The 20,543-nt window shown below is 41.3% G+C and overlaps 1 protein-coding gene across 2 annotated transcripts in view; it reads left to right on the top strand.

Moving 5' to 3' along the window:
- The first annotated feature begins 2,360 nt into the window (after positions 1-2,360).
- RAB3B (RAB3B, member RAS oncogene family) overlaps positions 2,361-20,543 on the top strand; it is a 59,430-nt gene continuing 41,247 nt past the window's right edge. The window contains exons 1-2 of one of the 2 annotated variants that reach the window (XM_042785799.1): positions 2,361-2,535; positions 13,713-13,940. In XM_042785799.1, the coding sequence (XP_042641733.1) occupies positions 13,713-13,940 (228 nt within the window). In that variant the 5' untranslated portion in view covers positions 2,361-2,535. Of the gene's footprint in view, positions 2,536-2,957; positions 2,981-13,712; positions 13,941-20,543 lie in introns of those variants that run through there. The other variant, XM_009962881.3, reaches the window with a different exon arrangement.

Raw genomic sequence — 20,543 nt, 5'->3', positions numbered from 1 at the left:
GTAGTAGAGTATGCATGTTGTGCTTGATAAATGTGTTTGCATGACCACTGTGAGAGAGATGGATCCACATGTCAGAAAACGAGATAAAGCAAAACATCTTGCTCTTCCCTTCCACCTCTGTGGGCTTGAGGGAGTTCTATCCTGTTCCCTCATTTGCCCATCTATAAATCTAAAATAATACAGACCTCCCTCACTGGAAGTTGTGTAAACAACTCATGACTGTACAATGCTAAATCCTGGAAGGAAAGTGCACTAGGAGAGCTAACAATATTCACTCCATGAATTATAGAAATGTGGCTAAACAAAATGATAGACAGAAGGAACCACTACAAATCCCCCTGGCTCCTAATTACCTGGGTGCATCCCTTCTTCTTTCAGTTAGCACTGACTGAGAGAGGGCTTGTATATAAACACTGGCATTTCAGGGATGGCAGGAAATCTGGAAAAGCCTTTGGAGATTAGCCTGAACAGTGGCTCTCGTGCTTGTGGCTGCAATCATGGGATGTTAAATCAAGTGATCACTAAACAGATGCACAAGTGAGCTAAGTCATAACGTGTCCTTTGCATCCAAGGTGTAAGTGTCTGCCCATGACCACTTGCCTTCCACGTTGGTGTTTTATAGCTCAAAATGTTGGCTCACAATGGTCTTCTAGACTGAGCATCAGTCAGCAGAGGGAAAAGCATTATCACCATCACTGCAGACACGTGTTAGGTAGAGTGGAAATCAGGTTTTGGAAAAGGCAGAGATCACATTTCCCAGAGCAATGAGAGGACTGCAAGGAGCTAAAAAGACTTTTGTAGGTGTCAAGCCTGTTAGGCTGTCTCTGAAATAACTATTGTAATGACCCTGGGATTTTGTTCTGCTATTGATTATTTCAAGTTGCCTACACAGAGCTGATACCTTGCTTAAGGCTTAAATCAGGGCATGTCTTGTATAACAATTTTTGTTGGGGTCTTGATGACAAATAAACATTGTCATTCTAGATGAGGGTGGAAAATCACTCTGATGCTGGGTAGAATTGTCACCTGGGCCACCTGGCAGACAGCTCTGCTTGAATAAAATGGAGAAGCTGTATGGCTTCTCTGATCTGCAGTGAGAAGAAGTGTTCCTTGAAGCTTCTTTGCATCTCTCCTGTGATTGTTTGTAAAATGCACACCTTGGCTATATGCTAGTTATATAACATTACCATGGTCTCTGGCTTTCTACATTCTCATGATACTGTTAACTAGTCAACTGCCCCTGAGGAAAATGTAGCAATAAAAGCAATTTACAGACTCCTTTAAAATGGATGAACTGATATAAAGCTAAAGCTTGTCTGAGGGCTGGTTGATCTACAAACCAGCCCAAAGATGCTTACTGAAGATCACCAGATGTGCAGAAAGCTTTTACAAGTAGACAAAGTCATCTCTGGACAGTGTCCAGAGTCAAAGTGCTTCCCACCAAACACAACAGCACACGACAATGAGACTTTACGCTCTGCAGGATGCAGCAGTTTATTTTAGAGCCAATTTTAGAGCCCAGTTTTAGAGCCCTGAGTTCAGAGGTGGTCCCTGGAGGCTGCTTAGTTTAGGCAACGAGAGAAGATGGGAACCCTGCAACTCCAGTATCTTTACCTGACTCCTGCTCCGGCCTCCCCTCGCAAGTAGCCACTCTCCCTGGGGGCGGATCAAGAACCTTGGCTTTGTGCTGAAGCACTTGTTTAAAGCCTGACAGTGGGAAAACATCTTTGCTGACTGTTTGGGAAGCACCTCCATTATGTCAGAGACCTGTTTAAAACGCCCATAATTTTGTTCACTTTCTCTAGGGGACCATCTCTGAAAGCTGTTTTGGTTTCCCATCAAGGGATAGGCCACAATCAGGTCTCTGATTTTGAACTTGCAGTCTGTTTGTAGGATTTTAAAGTCAAGAGGACCTGCTGCAACCTCTTCATCAGACCTCCTTCAGGCAAGCAATGCAGAGAGATTGCAGCCACTGCCTCATTTTTTTTCTCACCAGTAGAGATGTAGTTCCTGATGCCACAGCCACCATCACTAGGCTTCAGAGTTAACAGCTTACTAAGTGAATTCCAGACCCTATAGCGAGTGTGAAAAGAACGGCAAGTTAAGAGTCGTACCTGGGACGGCGATCCCTGCCACCGGAGCTCCAGGAACGCCTGACGCGATTCACATCCCCGGGAGCGGAGCCCGGGGTGTGGGGCGGGCATCTGGACGGGGCCCCCGAGGAGTTGGCTCAGGCCGCCTGCCTTCCCTTCCGCCTTCGTTCCACTGGTGGCGCGGCGCAGGGCACGGCCGGGACACCCCCCCAGTCGCCGCCGGGGCTCCCGCCCTCCAGCCCCGCCGCTCCCAACCGGCCACCGCGCCCCGCCGCGGCTCCGCCCCCGGGGCCGCCCCAGGTGCCGGCGGGGGGGCGGCTCCCGCCACGCGAGCAGCGGCCGCGGGACCTGCACGTCTCGCCTCGGCTCGGCTCGGTTCTCTTCGGCTCGGCTCGGCTCGGCTCGGCTCGGTTCGGCTCGGCTCGGCGCTCCCCCGCCTCAGGTAAGACGGCGCGGGCTTGCGGGTCCTTCTGCGGCGTTGCGCGCCGTCGGGGCGCAGCTTTCCCCCTCGAAAGTAACGGTGAGGGGGGACGGGCAGCGGGGCGTCACCCCGCCTCAGGCTCCCGCTGTGGGGCGGCGACCGCGCCTCGCCTCACCTCGCCTCGCCTCACCACCCCGTCCCCGCCGCGGGCCCGAAAACTCTTCCCGCCCTCCTCGGTCCGGAGCGTCGGGGTGGTCCCCGGGCTCGGCGGCTGGAGGTGCCCCGGCCCTGAGGAGCCCCCGCGTCGGCTGGGGTGCCGGTGGGTGCCCCCGGCAGGCAGCGACCTGCGGGGCGGGTGCTTTGTGCCCCCGAGGTGTGGTGTGAAAGGCAAGCCCCTCAGGAGCGGTGAGGAGGCGGAGGTCACAGCAGCTACATCTCTGAAATAAACAATTATCGGCAACAAGAGGTGATACAATACTGCTTTATCTTTAAAATACCTCGAGCGGTGTGGGGGGAGGCTGGAGACCGGGGCCTTCCCGGCTGTTTTCCAGCTGGTGTGTAACCTGTGTCAGCTTCTGTCACTCCGGGTGGTTGTTTTCTTCTCAGGGGGTTGCAGTAGTTAAAAACAAAACCTCTACGGCAGTAAAACAAACTGCTGGGAAACGCGGGATTTTGTTCTGGTTGTTGTTGCTCTTTGAAGGGGAGAGTGAGACCTGCTGCTGCCGGACTGCGCGGCTGCGCTCGGCGCTGGCTGCAGAACACCCGCCCGTGGATTTGCTGCTTTGCCATACAGGTGGAACTTGCAGACTGTGTGTGCACCCACGCCGCCCTATAGCAGTAGGCAGTGAGCCCATTCCACAGAGCCAAACAGATCAATCGTTCTAATTTAATTCGTAAAAAGTATAAGCCCTCCAATTTCTCCAGTTTCTGCTGCACAAAATACACATGGTCTTTTTGCCATATGTTCCGAGACTAGCCATTGTTTTTTCCCCGATGTTTTCTCTGTGCTTGCCAGCAGCAAGGCGGTGTTATCTGATGCACGCAGTAGCATCGTGCTGCGGGATCGCGGGTGATACTGCTAACACCGACACAAGCATTTCCACCTTTATGCCCTCTCCAAGCTGTCCTTTCCTCCTTAAGGCACGGGCAGCAGTGCGTTTGTGCTGTTCATCAGGTTCTTCTGACCTTAATTAAAACTAACCTGACCAAAAAGAAAACCCACAAACCCTGGCGCATGGGGAACTGTTAGTTTTAACCTGGATTTTCCCGTGGCCCGAGACAATATAAGACCGTGGCCTCAGAAGGAGGAAATTCATGTTTCTGTGCACTTCCTTGGTGGCAAACCTGGTTTCAACATCTCCTGCTTTGTTCCTCATTGCTCACTTCTGACCCAGTGCTGCACCCTCAGTTGTGCTAGTAACAGTTTGTAGGGCTTCATAGTAGCATGGATTAGCTTTGGGTTCAAATAAACTTATTTTAAGTGTTTTGTTGTTTTGTTTGTGGTTTTTTTTTTTTTTTGCTCTCAAGTTAAAAATGTCAGTCGAACTATAGTCTTGATATCTATATTTGAATGTGTACCCAGATCACAGGAGCACTGTTACTGGATTATAGTGGGTACAAGATTGAATCCGTATGCTGCCATATGTAAGCGTATAACTAAAAAGCTTCTATTTCCAGTTATTTGTGCTTGCTATCCTGGAAGTGGTTATATACACATTTACTGAGACCTTGGTGTGGTCACTGCCTTCAGGACTGTTTTATCAGGACAATTAGTAGTATAAGTAAGAAGAGGGACAAATAAACCAATCTTTAAATCAAGCTTCCTTTGCAATTTTGACAGTACTGCTGCCCTCTTCGGCTCTTACGCATTTTTGGGTAACAAACTGATGAGACTCACTAGCTTTAGGTTTTAATAGCAGTAGTTCTTGCTACATCTATGTGTAGCAAAGCAATACATGTAGTATTCATTAGCATGCTAATTGTCGTTGTCATACCTTAGTCATGTTGACTCGCATGTGTTTCGGACAGTTTTTCCTACTTTCATTTTCACATGATCTGATGCAGCCCCAGATCAAAATGGGCAGGTCGCAGCATCACTTTTCAGGGTCTTACATCACCTGCCTGGTCCTAGTGGCAGGGAAGGGCACTCATGCCCACTTAACCCTGCCCAGTAAGTCCATGTCTGTTCTCTGTTTCTAGTTCAGTTTGAGGAAGTAGGGTTTTTTTGAGGCAGTTCTCATTGAGACCCTAACATTGAGAAATGTCCTGAACTGGTAATTTCAGGTATCCTTCTGGCTGTAAAATGTGTCTTGTGCTTAAAGTTCTGCAGTACTTAGTGAGCTCCTGTAAATGTGTGCTTAGCTTACTGCAGCACAGTAGTATTTGATCTTTGACATAATCAGTAAGACTTATGTTTGGAAGTATTAGCTAATTAAAACATGGGAATTGCAAGGGTGCTTGTTCTAATCCCAGTTAGGAGGTGGCTTACTTTGCAGCCATCATAGCACAGAGAAACGAAGGAACTTGTTCATCACAGATTTTCTGCTTGGTGGAGGAGGACAAAAGGCAGCAAATTAAACTTCTGCACTGCAGAGGCATCCTGAGCTGGCCCTGTCTCTGTGTGGTTCTGGTTTACAGGTGGTTACTACAAGACAACATCAGCTTCCAGTCACCTGACTTTGTCAGGGCAGCAGCTTGCTTTTACCTATAAATGAAAGGTTTTAGACCTGGTGATGCAGAAATATCGGTAACTGTCTCCTGCGCACTGGTGGAGGGGTGTCTGCCTGAATCTCCATATGGCTTGACTAGCTCCAGATAGTATGAGTTCCATCATGTACCTGAAGTTGCCTTATTTTCCACCACCATAGGAGCGCATGATCACAGCTTTCTCTGTGGAGGGCTGTATCCCAGTGCAGAACGTAGTTGTGCCCTGCCTTCCAACCGGGGAAGGATCAGCTGGGACTTACATGTGTCTTGTAGCAGAGTTGGTACAGATTTGTCTCGTGTGTTGCTCTGAGTGCTTCTGTGTCACTGCTACTTCAGTGCGTTCATTCTCGGAGAAACTGAGGCAGAACTGCAAGGCTGGAGAGCTGATGAGAAGGGCACTGAAGTCTGTTATCTTGGCCTTCGTGGCAATGTTTGTAACGGGAAGCAAGGGCTTTAATGATGGTGAGTTTTGTAATAGCAATCAACCTCTTAAGCTTGCACTGTTCTCTGGAGACCGCTGGTTTCAGGGTCAGTCTCAGCAAGCGGTTCTGTAGGTCTGGAAATTGGCTGGCTCCTGGGGCTCCAAACTCAACGGAATATTCGGGGAATTGTGGAAATCTCCTCTGTATCTGCTCTTTAGGACACAGGGAGGATGTAAGTCTCTTGTTCCGTGCATTGTCTGGGAGAGAGCCGAGCTGGGCTCGGTTAGTGGCTCGTCTTTAGAAGGGGAGATATTTTTATTTTAAAATTTTTTTTCTGTATCTTCTGGAGTAGCATGTTTGCCAATAGGCATGGATCTATGTGATGATAAAAGAGCTGCAACAAAACCACTCACTAAAGAGAGTAAACGTGACAACTTTTGTTTCTTTACATTTTTTGCCATTGTAAACTTGGAGTGACTAATTCCTCCTTCCTGTGAGTTTTGTCGTGGTTCTAAAGTGGACTTTAAGGATGTTGAACATTACGCAGGAAATGGGAGAGGCATGGCTCCAGACACAGAGAGGCATTTGCCTCGAGGAAATCTTTCTAACAACAGTCCCAGCCTGTTGCCTAACAAATTAGAGAGTTAATGGGAAAGGGGGGATATGCACAGGTTTTTGACTTTTGTTCCACAGCCAGCAAATTCTTTGAAGACTTCTTAAAGTCTGTGTGCCCAAATCTGAATGGGTAGTAATAAACGACCACCTACATTGCTTAGAGGTTTTTATTCTTCAGTGGTCATGCATATATTGAACTCATTTGTAGCATGTGAATTTTGGACCAAATCTACTACAAGCATCTTCTTGCAAAGACTTCTGGACTCATTAATAAATCTATTTTAGTTTTTGCTGTCAAGATGAGGGGCTGACATTTTTAAAGCAATAAACATGGATTTAATTTTCTTTCTGTGCACACTGTTGAATTATTTTTGTTGTAGGTCTATCAAGTTATTTGGATGACACCTCAAAATCAAGTTCTGGACAGTGTGAGCCAGAGGCTGTCACAGAGCGCAACTGTTGTAGAGGGCAGGGGTGTGAGAACGGAAGGAAACATAACCAATACAGAAAAATGCGCAATACTTTGGGCAGGAGCAAGGTGCTGTCTTGTTGCCAAGTGAGGTGATTGTCCATTGTGTGGATCATGAGAAAGGATTTGTCCTTGTTTGATCCAAATTCCGACCTGGAATAGGTGGCTGCAGCTGGTTATTTACATAAGGTCTGAGTTTGTCCGCATGTTTTGTCAGTCTCCACAAGGCAAGATAATGTAAGTCAAAATGACAAATGGTGGTTTACCCTGGTTTACTGGAGAGAAAATGCACCTAAGACAAAGTTGGCTTTTAGATTATATTAGCCACAAAGAAGAGGACTAAATTCTGTTTTGCTTCTCTGCTCTAAATCTGGAGTAACGATTACTTTAAGACAGTTATTTTTGTATAGAAGTGCTGTAAATTGCAGATATTTCCATGTCCTATTGCAGTTTGCCTTACAGCACAGTAGACTTTGACCCAGGCTTTGTGCAGAACACAGATGTATTTCAGCTGCTCCTTGGTGCTATTTACTTGCTGCCTTTCTGCACGAAAGGTGTAATGGTTCCTATCTGGGGTTTCGCATCCACTTGTAGGATTTACTTGGAACTTTTATTTTAGACTAATCTAGATAATGTCCCTTTAAAAGTTTTTAAACTGATGGCTCCAAGTATCTGCTGTTATTTTAGTATCTGTCACTAACTCAAGCACTGTTTCTGTTCTCTTTGTACTCTTCAGGGCTTTCCCCTTTACCTTCAGTGAAGGAAGCTCACACCTCCACCCAGCAGCGTGTTCACAATCTAACCTGCCCATGTATTAGTCTCTTACATAATATTCTCATTATCCATCTTTATTGTAAATATTGTAATTCTTTTGCTTCTACATCACAGGTTCAACAGTGTAACCACTCACTTGATTCATATGCTTGCAGCAAAGCTTCCATCTGTTTTGTGGATTATAGATCTAAATTGGTAACGATCACTTGCTTGAAATATTTATTAGCATATAAATATTAACATATTTATTATGTTAACTGCTCATACTATGTTTTCTGCTTCTGATAAATCTCTTTTGTAGTTCAGCATTTGTATAAGACTCTTTAAGGTCATGGCCTTATTTCATTTATGAGCTTTATTCTTAAGACAGCATACATTGGTTGTAAAAAAAATTCAATTGCTTGATAGAAATCTGATGCAGAATTTAATTTAATTCCTGAAAAAGAAAAACAAAAATTTTTTTTTTTGGATGACAGAACGCATAAAGGAGTGTGTTTTTATAGTAGAAAATTGACATAGATGTGCAATTTGTGAATTAGAACATTTTTAATGTAGATGCACTTTTGAAGACTTTTTTGGGAAAAAACCACAAGGTATTAACTCTTTTGAAAAGAAATTATGCTGCATGTCAGTAATGTCTCTCATGGATTACTGCTAAGCTGTAAATATTAGAGATGAAGAAATCTTTTTGTTTAGCTACTTATTTGTTTCTTTCCTACCACATAATTTACAGAATAATTTCTATGGTCTTTTGGCATCTTCAGAGCTGTCTATACAATGCTCCTGTCCTACATTTCTGTAAGAGCCTTTTTTTTTTTTTTTTGGAAGAGAGGTTTTGTTGTTTTTTTTTTTTTTTTTTTAAAAAAAAACTTCTGCCTTTATTTAGCCTCATTATTTCTGCTTTTACTAAATGAGTATCTAATAATCTCTTTTCTTCTTTCCACACTCCTCAGTGTCTATGGATAAGCAGGAGTCTAACAGCTACAGCTGTATTTTGTGACTGTGCCCCTTCTCGTGTTGCCTGCTGTTACCGCTTATTCCTTCTAGACTGATAGTCGTTAACTTCTTTCTCAATTTTTTCTCTCTTGACTGATCTTGAGCACTGGAACTCAGGAACAGTAAAATGGAAGTAAGAAAAAAGAAGTTTGGACTCTGAAATAAAGGAATGGTTTAACACTGATATCTCTGTAAGGCAGTAAAACAGTACGTCAGGAGAAACAGCAGAGGCTCAGTTGCTGAACACACACAAAATGAGGCTGGACCCAGCCTGGAGTAGCATGCTGTTATAAGATCTTGGACTCTTAGAAATACACAGGGGCGGTTTCACCACCATCTTCTCACCTGCCTAATAAAAGAAAGGTCTGTGTGATAACAGATGATGAAACAGTTAAAACAGTCACATTTAAATTGCTACTGACCCTATATAACACAAAACATATGTAGTAAATTTCAGTTTTGGCTTTAAAAATAAAGCAGTGACAAATACTAAAAGATCTGCTGTTAGAAACGCACAGAACTTGTAATATACAGAATGCACAGGTTCATACCAAGTTGAAATTGCAGATATGTCTTAGTGTGTAGTTTGAATTGTAAGTTCCACTGGCGTGACCACGTTTCATGGTTAACCGAGGTGACTGACAAGGAGACTCTTCTCCAAATTCAGACTTCTTCCTTGCAATCTTGTGAGAGAGAATGGGACTTGGAAACGGTCATTCTGTGAACAGACCCATGTGGTTGCTAATACAGAGACACCAAAACTTCCAAGGTAACGATCAGATTTCTTGTTTCTTGTCTGTGGTAGAAAAGAACAGCCCTCTGTTAGTGTGTATCCAAAACCAGGAAGGCTGGCAACTCTTTAAGTCAACCTGTTTTTTTTCTGGAAATAAAGGGATGCTGATACATACCAGTTGATTTCTAGCCCAAAGCATCAGCTTTAGACAGTTCATGTAATGCTTTTCACTGAAGTTGGCTGTAGGTAGTAAATACAGCAGAACAGGGGCAGCAGTGACTGCTTCTAGTGATTTGTAAGAGCAGTAACACTTTGATGGTTTGTGTTGCACTACAAAATAGTTTGAGTCTTTACCATGATGTTGCTCACAAACTAGAGAGCACAGCTGTGTGGAGCCAACTATATGACACATTTCAGGGAGTACTGAAAGCAGAAAAGGCTGGTTTCTCTAGAGGTGTCTTAGGGTGATAGGTTTCTCTTTTTTTTAACTTCATTAGACCAAAATAGAAAATAAAGGCAGGAGAGCCACATAGACTGAGGAACATATTCTTTGGTGGCTAATAAGCTCTGATTAAGATTTTATTGCTTTAGAGCATTTGTAGCATCTTCCTCCTATGTGGTTTCTCGTCTAATAAAAGACAAGGTCACACTGTAGGCTTTTTCCTCAATAGGAAAATAATAAGGTAGCTACATAGCTACATAACTGCCTATTCTTGCAAAACTAGTTGTAAGTGGATGTGTTTGAGGACTTGTTCCCATTGCTAAAGCATAGGGGAAAACAGGTTGTCAATATTAGTATGCTCTTAGCTACAAAGTGGGCTGCCCAGGCAAAGAGCTAAAAGATGCAAGGTCTCATACTGAAGTGTTCTCAAGGAAATCTGATTGGCAGCTTTTTCTTCTTCTGTGTAATGGGTTTTCTGTAGTGTATCTAAATCTTTCCTGTATTGGTATTTTCTTGAGGATTATTCCAAGGCAGTGAAAATGGAAACAGTCACGAGCCTCTCTTGTACTCTGTGTGCCAGTCATCTTTGACTTGGTCTTCTGTAACAAAACCCTAGTTATTCTGCATGTCCTCGTAAAACAGCAGAGATGCTGCTGTATTTGGAGTCATCCTAAGCAAAGGGCGCATGTAGCTACATACCCAGAGAGCAGGGGGGGTTACACTGCTAACTAAATGTCGTTTCACCAAGGAGGGAATAAAACCCTCTAGGAGTGATGGCTGAGGGAGCTGTTTTGATGAGTTGGGTGGGAGCTGCCCGACATCATTGTCACCTTTTCCTGCTCCTGCTGAGGCTGAATCTCCGCCAGGTGCGGAGGGCCTGCAGGAGCTGTGGGTTGGTGGACCTTTCTCTCAGTAGCATAGCAACTGCCATCGCTTCCCACCACTTGGTCCTCTCTGCTTGGCTCCCTCAGCTGTGCTGGATCAGGAACCGAAGCAACTTTAAAAACAGCCCTGCAAAACAGGAGAAGTTGTAGGAGGATTTATTTTTAACTGGGATCTCTCTGTTCTCTGAACCAGCACTTTGTGTGGTCTTCAGGACGGGCATAACTAGGCAGGGCTTGGAGCAGGGGTGGGACAACAAGTGGGGAAGAGGAAGGGAGGAGAGGAGAATTGCGAGAAAGGTCTGCTGGTTCCTGGCTTCAGGATTCAAGCATAAATTCAGGGGCTGTGAATGCTTTCAGCCCAAACCCTGGTGGAGTACAGCTTCAGTAATGATCTGCAGTCAGAGGAGCAATCAGTAATTAGTACTAAAGTCCTTTCAGTTTCACTCTATTGACCAGAGGAGGGGAAAGGAAAAAGTCAAATTTAAGCAAGGGGATGGAATTTTCTTTGAAATTTTTGTTCTTTGATGCTGCCTTTAATGACTCGAGGAGCTGGCCCGCAGCATCTTCAGCATAGCACAGTGGCACACGCAGGCCAGCGAGTGTTGTGCTTCTATGACAACAGCCCCACGTTCTGTACAAGTATCGTTTGATCTTATTTTCTGCATTGTGCTTCTAACAAAGCTGCTCTAGCTGGCCGCATTCTGTAATTGCTTTTTTAACTGAGATCTGAAAGTCACATTTGTAGCCAGGTACACTTTTGATTATAGCAATCTAGGGGGGTTAATAGAAGCAGCAGTGTTTCATTTAAAAGATTGGCTTGGAATGTGGGGACAGGTTCTGCGAAGATAGGGATAGAAAGAAGATATTGATTCTTGTATGATTAGTGGAATATTTATTTGTTAAAGGTCTGCCTCTGATTCTTTAAATGTCCAGGCTTCAAGTGACGAGGCCATCTCACTTTTTTCAAGCCTCTGTGAGTGGAATGGAGAAGTAGAGGTTTTAATTTTTTTTTTTCTTCTTTAGTAAGTGTACATGTGTTCTCAGGGGTATTTGTGGAAGTTACATATGTATATGAGGAAGATAAATGACTTGAATAGAGAACTTCTTACTGTCTTGCGGCTTGGTGATTGTACAAATCAACTAATCATCTGGATTTGTAATTTTTGCAGCTGAGATTTCTAACATTTGAACTGAGGCAGTGAGTGCCTCTGCCTGAGTGTGTGTGTAAGTCAGTTGGATGTTGAATTCTCCATTTTAGAAATTCTTGTTAAGAACCATAAGGCATGGGTAGAAGAGCCCTTTTCTGATACACTGGTGAGATGAAAATTAGTACTTGTTTTTTTCTGGAGTGCTTGCAAAGGACTGTAGTGGTACTGAATAGCAGCTGAAGTTCAGAAGAGTGTGTATCAGAATTGTGTTGTATCCTATGGAGTATTACTTGTGGGAAGATTTTACTGCATTCAGTGCAGCTGTTGACTATTGAGCTATGGATAAAGTTCTTCATAAACTGTCCTTGTTAATGCAATCTGAACGAGATGTCTGCTGCACCAGCCCTTTTCTGTGTGAGAAAGTTGCATGGGTTTAGTCAGAGATAGTCATGCATATTTTACTGAAGTTAAAACTGGGTTGGTTTTGGTTTGTTTCCTCTCTGCTGGGAATTTAAACTAAATTGTCATCCCAATTTAAATTGCCTTTGGACAGCATTTTTGTTTATAGCTGTTTAACTACAGTACTACAGTGAGTTTTGAACTGTTTGTTTTTTTTTTTCCTTCAGTGAGTGAAGTCCTTTGTGCTGGTGAGACTTGCTAAGAAGGGGAAAGAAAGTATTTGGGCATATGGTGTGGTGAGAGTAGACATTGGTGGGAGTTTTGCTCCCAAAGATGCCCACAAATCTGAGTTGAGGGGAAAATTACCTTCTTTCTTTGGATGCTGGGGGAATAAGAGACTTTGGTGTCCACGCAGTGCTTTCTGACACTGCACGCAAGTATCGTGTGCCCTGGTTTGGTGGATGAGTAGCTGCTATCAGACCTACACTGTCATTGCCTCAGTTTGCACAATCCCCTAACTGGTTGTAAGGCACCAAGACCTTTGCTTGTTTGACACGGGGTAGATTTTGAAACAGCATTAGAGATTAAAAGGGTGGTATATCTGTTAAAAGTTAAAGCTTCCTTTTTCTCCTCTCTGTAGTCATTTGGTCTATGTAGTTGTCCTCTGTTCTGTACAAACAGAGATGAAAAGGATGGGGCTTGCTTTCTCCCACAGAGTGTCTGAGCTGCATGCGTTAAAGCAGCTGGGGCTCAGTGAGTTCCACCCATCTTGGTATTTCAGACTCTGCAGTTGTTTTTGGGTTCCTGAATCCAGTTCAGGGCCACAGGAGAAGGAGGGATCTCTGAGGCAGCATCTTCCCCCCCTCCCCACCCCATTAACATCCACAACTCTCACCTCTCCCAGAATCAAAAGGGATAATTTATCTCTTCCAAATGCTGCCTGCAGCCCCACTGAGCCCTCATGTTTTATGCAAGTTCTGTTTATTTTAATTGCAGTCTTGAAAGTAAATAGGTTTTGCATGGATTCAAAGTTTTCAGCTGAAATTCCTAGTGTTTCATCTTCTCCAGTGGCTTTTTTTTTTCCTTCTGTAAATGTTGAGGACAGAACTTTTCAAAGGATGACATGGTGGTGGTGCATCTGCTAGAAATACAGATTTTCCTTAGTATTCATTAAAGGAATTAGCTTTACCTGCCTTGGAGGCTACTTAATGAATTGCATAGTTGGATGCACTGTCGAAGATTTTAGTTCTTGGTTGCAGTACTCCAGTTTATTGAAGCAACAGAAGTGGCACCCTGCTACAGGAGTAAAGAATGCTGTTTCCCCACTAGTATTTGAACAATCTGTAATAGCCATATGTTGTTCTTTTAAACACAGAGTGGTGCAACAGGTGTATTTCTTGGGTTTGCTAATCTCACCAGTACAAGTGGATAATACAAATTTAAAGCCAGGATTTAAAAGAAGATTTCAAGGTGTGATCCTCTTTATTCAGCAGACATAGTGGTTACGATATTGGAAGGGAGATAAGCTAAACATATGGTACACAGTTAAGGAAAATAAATGCTGAACTGCTCTTAAATCTGTTCTTTTTCAATATTTGTCATTTTCTTAGATGGCTTCAGTAACAGATGCCAGATACAGGCAGAAAGATACTTCAGATCAAAATTTTGATTACATGTTCAAACTCCTGATCATTGGCAACAGCAGCGTGGGCAAAACATCCTTCCTCTTCAGATACGCTGATGACACTTTCACACCAGCCTTCGTTAGCACAGTAGGAATTGACTTCAAAGTGAAAACAGTGTATAGAAATGACAAGCGGGTGAAACTGCAGATTTGGGTAAGTGCCAGTGTTTTCACAAATGCTTTCTATTAATCCCAGCAAAGACATGACAGTAAAAAATAGCTTGTTTGGAAGTAGCTTTTTAAATTAATATAGAGTTTGACTGTACATAAGTTTTGTGTGTGTATCATTTGTATCCCTGCAGTATAGCTGAGTAAGTTCTCTTTGTATTGCTTTCTCACTCAACTGGTGGGACTCCTGTTATCGTCTTAAGCAGCTGCTATATGTTCTCAGGAGTCGGTGTACTATTAAACTGCAGCAAACCCAAAGCAGGTCTGGAGCCCTTTAGTAGCTGGTGCTGTTTGAGTAAGCACTAGTAGGTGAAGAAATTCAGTGAGCACTTAATGAGTAAACTGTAGGCATAGTTTCTACTGTCAGCTTATGTCTTGCAAAAAAGGTACTTGTGTGTTCCTGCAACTCATGTGCCCACTCAGCAGCACCAAGCCAGCTCACTTCATCCATCCAGAATTCCTCAGGGAGAAGACAGAGGCGTCAGAGGTACGCTTCAAACCATCTCTGCTGACATGGCTTCTTGGTAAATCAAATGGGGAGAGAACTTCTGCAGGTAAACTGGAGGCTCCCTCTGCTCAAACACCCAGTCAAGGGACCTTTTCAGCCTTTTTGAATTACAGCATTCTAGCCCATTTAAAAAAAAAAAAAAAAAAAAAAAAAAAAAAAGAGTTCTTGAGCTGCAAGCAATTGTGTCAGTAGCTCATAATGTTCCTTTTTATGGAAAGCAAGTGCTTTCTTTCATTCTACTTGATGACAAATGACTTAAATCCTACAGTGCAAATGCAATTTATTCTGATGGTGCTTAAACCCTCTGTATCCCATTGAATTATCTTGTTTAAAAAACCTAGGCTCAGATTGCTGTGTTTTAAAGTACCATGGGGCTCCAGCTGGAATTCAAGTTTGCAAGATTCTTCTCTTCTGCTTTTCATTGAAGAAAAGATCTCAGATGGAAGATAGGAGGCTAATATTCTCTTAAACAATATCAGAGGTGTTAGCTCACTAACTTGAAGTAGCTGTCTACTTAGTGGTTTCTCCCACAAGATAAGCTTAAAGTTCAGGCTTGAAGCTGAGTTGAAACTGTATAGCATTTCTACCCAAACCGTGCCCCAGCTATGAGCATAGTCTTCTAATTGATCTATATATACTTGATGTATAATTAATCTTTAATTATTGCACTTAAATGTAACATTATAGTAATTACATTGGGTTTTTTATTTATTGTGATGGTCTTGAATAATCACAGAAAAATAGAACCTAAAATGAGGAACTTTTTTTTTTTTTTTTTTTTTACTGCAACAATATGGTTAATTTTATTTCTGTGTTGCTGGGTACAAGGTACAACAAATTATTTAATAAAATGCCCTCTTCATGTTGCAGGCTTCTAGCATGGAAACTAATGTAGATAACCTGGCATAAAATTGTTCGATTTAATTTAGGGTTTAGGTAATAAGAATGTTTGGACTTCAGACCCCGTAATCAACTAAAGATGATTTCTATCTAGTTTGTCTTTCTTAATCTCAGAACATGAAATTCACTAATAATTTGTGTAAAAGCAGGACGGAAAGCACCATGAAATATTTGTTTTTATGCAAAGATAATGGGATTAAAATTAATTAAGCAATAATTTTAATTAAATCTGTAGGCTTTGGGGTGAAAAAGGCTTTAATAACCTTAAACTTCTTACGAAAAGAGATGTCAGGTGGCTTCCTCAGAGGGTGCTATCTACAGGACCTGCAATATTGGAGTTACCAATAACACTGTTTTAAAATTTATTTTCAATTAAAGGTTCATGAAGTGTTTGACAGTTTCCAGAGTGATGTGTTCTTTTCTTCTCTCTCTCTGTGTTCCTTGTATGGATCCCTGATGTGACTCATAATTTAAGGACCTTAACAAAAATATTAAGTGGTACTTCTATAAAAAACACAGTATTTGAACTTGTTTACCTCCTGCCTATCCTGCGATGAAACTTGTAATTTTGATGTGTTCTTCAGGGCACATGTAATAGTAGTGTGGGCTATTAGCATATCAAAACTATGTGTTCCTGTGTGTAGGAAGGAAGAGCTTTCTTACCAACCTGTCTTCCAATTACTTTTTTAAATGATTTACAGCTGCTATGGAGTTTCTGTGAGTGTGGGACCCTGTGGCTCTATTGAATGCTTTGCTTTTACTTACAACTTTCCAGTTATGTTGACTTTTTTTTAATTATGCTCCCCCTAAGCTTGATGTTCAATCTTACCTGAATCAGGTTTAATGTGAAACTAATAAGTGAAGAAGGAGAAGGTACAAATGTTTAAATTAACCACTTTAAACATCTTTATAAAATCTAGAGAGGAGTACTACTAGGAGCCTCTAATATTTTCTGCCCTGTAGAGCCAGGTCTCTTTGAGTTCGTGGGTGCTTATGGAGCTTTTAACTGTATGCAACTGCGTCAGACTAGAGGTTCTCAAGGGCTGTGCACAAATAACCTTGTTTTATGTCCTACAAATCTGCTGTGCTGTGATCTAGAGAAATTGGTGATCAGTGGGACTTTCTACACTGGCTTTGCCTATGTTGAACAGAAGAGCACAGTATTTGGGTGTAGGACCCAAGCTACAAAATGCTTCTTGGGTTTTCTTAAAGCGAAGAAAAATTCACATGGTGTCGCTGTGTCAGTAAATGTCATTCTGGCCTGTTTTGTGGTTAATATCTCCGGTAGAAACTGATGGGTGTTTTTTAAGCTAGAGATCCAGCTTTTGTGTTTGTGCTGAGTTTGAGGAAGTCTGTATTCTGTGAATCAGCATTTGACAAGCTGTCAAATGTAATGATCAAAAAAGAGTGCTGCTCTGTTTAATTTTGATGTAATTAGTGGGCCTCTTGCTTTGTTGGCATTAATGCTTCAATCACTCAAATTGTTACTTTAATTAGAGTCCTATCAGTTGTGCTAGTGACCTAGTAATCTGTGAAATGGTCTGCTTTGAAAGACTTGAAAGGTGTATCTCTTGAGTTTGAGAGGAATGGAACATAGCAGAGATACTCATTTAAGGTAGAATGATAGCTCTGCTGCTAGAGAACAAAACTTAAAATGGTCTGGAGAGGGGTTATGTGAAATAATGTTTTGTAGGTTTCTTGTTTGTTTGTGTTTTTTTTTTTTTCTTTAAAGAACTCTAAGATCAGTTGATTTGTGTTTCAATTTTAAGTCTTTTCTGTCTTGTTTAGGAATGGTGGCTCTATGTAAAGAGAATAAATTACCTTTACTGAGAAGGTTCATTTTGTGGTTGGATGAGGTTTGGTAATTTAAAGATTTCTAATTTAAAACATTGCTTATGTAAATCTATTCATATGTTATGTAAATATTCTATTATCTACATAAGTGTAATTCTTCGATTAGATTTTTTTTATGCCACTGCCATCTGTAATAATACTTTCATATAAAGCATCTCCCTTGTGTTATATTTGTTAGGCACCAATTTATAATATCTCTGTGCATTTGGGGTATACGTGTGGATTATTCTTCTTGACCAACAATTTTGTATTCCCAGAGTTGCTGATTACTGAAGGAAAGCTATTATATTTTCAGCTAGGTATGTTTTTTATTGTAAATAAATCTCAAAGGTAACATTATTATATTCTTACCAAATGCATACAGTTAATACTCAATGCAGCATTCAGGTTGCCTAGCAGCTAGAGAAGGCCACTTTGTCCAGATCCAGATGGAAGCAGGGTGAATGAATAAAAGTGATTTGGGTTTTAGGTGAGAGCAATGTGAAATTTCTTTTTTCTTCTCCTTCTGTGCGTTTGTGTATCTATTGGTGGTAAGTAATAATAACAGCAGAATTCCTGAGCAACATAGCATTGAAGTTAACTGCTGAGGGGCAAACTGGTCCTTCATGCTGGCCCAGTCCAGGTTAATTCCATGAGCTCTTTGGATAGTAACACAAATTTACTCACGGAAAATCATTGTCAGTGTTTAGCCCAAAACACTTGCACACCACAACACTGTGCACACCACACAATACATGCTTTGTGTGAGGAATTTAACTACAGTTCCATTATACTTTTGTACAGCACCCTACACAATGGAGTCTCATTTTTGTTACACAAACTACACATGACACAAACGTATATGTGATTAATAATACACATAACTAAATACAGGGCTTGGCATCTGATGTTACAGTTGAAACAACTTTTAAGCCCCTTTTTTAAAGGCAAATAGAGATTAAATTTAACTTCAGGTTAAAAGGCAAAAGGATATGATGTTCAGATGGAGATAGCATATTTAAACTGCAGTATGATTTTTATTTTTTTTTTTTAAGGTGCTGCTTATCAGATTTAAACTGCTAGGATAAGTATATATTTTCCTTTCCTATTAACAAAAATGTTTCCATGGTTTAACTGCTGAAGCCTGTAGGGGTCTTAGATTAGCTGTAGCGGATGTCTGAAACACGTGTTACAGCTTTCTGGCTCAGCTGGGAAGAGGGTGCAAAGCAACATTGCTCTGGTTTTGTGGGAAGTATCTTTCCAAACAAAAATATGACAACTGCTAATTATACTGAGTGGAAGTTACTATTATAAAACAAAAAAAAAGTGTAAACAAGAATAAAACCCAAGCCACGTAGCCATTCAGAAGGCAAATATGCAGTGTTTTTAAAAGTTTTTTGTATTAGTTGTCACCTGGATGACATGATGTTACTGTGCAGCTTGCCTCATAGGGAAGGGATTCAAAGAAGTAACACTGGTAACTAAGTTAATTTTTTTTTTTTATTTAAAGGAGGTAAAATTAGAACACTGTCATACTTGATTGTAAATTTTAATGTTAATTGCACACTTAACCAAAAGCTAATGATGCATTTCAGATGAGAGAATCATCTATTCCCCTGACATCCCGTTCCCATCATGTTTTTGCCAAGTTCTTTATAAGCACTGACTTTAAACTTGAATGCTTGCACAAAACTTGTTTCTAAAAAGAGATATAATAAGGGTTCTGTAGTTTTACATATAGATGGATGGAATGGTGGTGGTTATCTCTAAAGATCTGATGGGCCTGATTCCGCCCAGTAGATTCACAGCTGTTGTGAAATCCTCTGATTTGCTGTTCAGACAAAGAACTGAAATAGACAAAGTAATGATAGTGAAAAGAACAAGTTGATCTTTGTAAGAGAGGCAAGGATTACATCTTATTTGCAGTGTTAAGTACTTACCGAGTCCCAGAAGTTAAATTCATCGGGGTGAGTGGACATTAAGCACTACTTCTAATGTTAAAACACAATGCAGAATATTTGACCGGAGAAGCGATACAATAACAGTGTCTGTAAATTCAATTCCAAGGTCTTGGTTATATCTCAACTAATAATACTCCTGCATTGTGAAGAACTCGGTGCTCATTACACTCTAAATGGTATTTAAGATTATAGAGTTGCAAGGGCGATACAAGGGAGAGAAATGAAAACTTCAAGATAAAACCCTGGGTAGTTAGTTATCCCATTCACTATTGAATTTATTTAACAAACTAAGCTTGATGAGCAGGTCATTCCTGTGTTTGCAGCTAAACAATTGACATGGAATGTTTGTTTCTGTTTACAGTTAGTCTCTTCAATCCCATTTTAGTCTCATAACTCAACATTACAGTGAAGGCCGAATTCAACTTCAGTCTAAGCCTTGTTGACTGATGGAGTTACTCCTGTTTACAATACTGGATTTACTCTGACTGCAAGGTGTACTATCGCTTTTTGTGGTACATCTTTGCAGAGTTACTAGGTATATGGAGTGTTTGCCCTTGTTTTGTGCATTTCATTAAAATGAAACAAGTTATAATACTGCATTCAGAGCTACCAGGATGTATCCAGGAGCAGGGTTGAGTGTATTTGTGTTAGTTGATAAAGAGCTGCTGATAGTTCAAAGGTTTGGATCTTTTCTAGAGAAAATGGGCTAATGTTAACTGGTTGTCCAGTAGAAGAAAAGCTGTATGTGGTAAATTTCAAGGGCAGTTCTTCAGTTGATGTAGTAAGGCAGCTAAGCTTTGAAAGGATAAATGGGTTTCTAGCCTCCTGACATTTTGCATTTTTTTTTTTTTTCAGCAGAAATTCAGAATAGATACTTTGTAATTATTTTACATGAGGTCTTAGACTCATGTGCTGCAAAACATTTTCCTGTTGTCCTCGCCTTATCAAAATCACCCTCACTGTGATTTTTTTATTTCACAATGCTATCTTCTACTTAATGACTAGGTATATTCTGTATTTAAATACGTTTGGTTACATTGTGATCAGTTATGAGATAATATAGTGGGTGGAATTGATGAGTTCTCATAGTATTTGTCTCAAGTGAGCACATACTTAAGCTGTGTCATAAGTTTTTGGTCAAATGAGAAAATATAACTATTTGTTGGGCTTATTCACATTTATAACATTCATGCATTGTGTTTTCTATTGCAGTGTCATGTTTATGAAACACTTAAGAGTAAGCTGAATGGCTGATTTTAGAGATAAAAACAGGAACCCGAGACCTCAAAAACTGGTTTTCAGATGTGAGAAATTGTACCCTGTATCACGACTGGAGTACCCAGGGGTTTAGCAGTGGGTACTTCGTAATTTCTTTTCTGTTGTTTAG

The sequence above is a fragment of the Tyto alba genome, unplaced genomic scaffold, assembly GCF_018691265.1.
Source record: "Tyto alba isolate M040663 unplaced genomic scaffold, T.alba_DEE_v4.0 Super-Scaffold_1000006, whole genome shotgun sequence".
Taxonomy (NCBI): Eukaryota; Metazoa; Chordata; class Aves; order Strigiformes; family Tytonidae; genus Tyto; species Tyto alba.
Note: the sequence above shows the minus strand (reverse complement) of the source record. Positions and strands in the feature narration are given on the sequence as shown.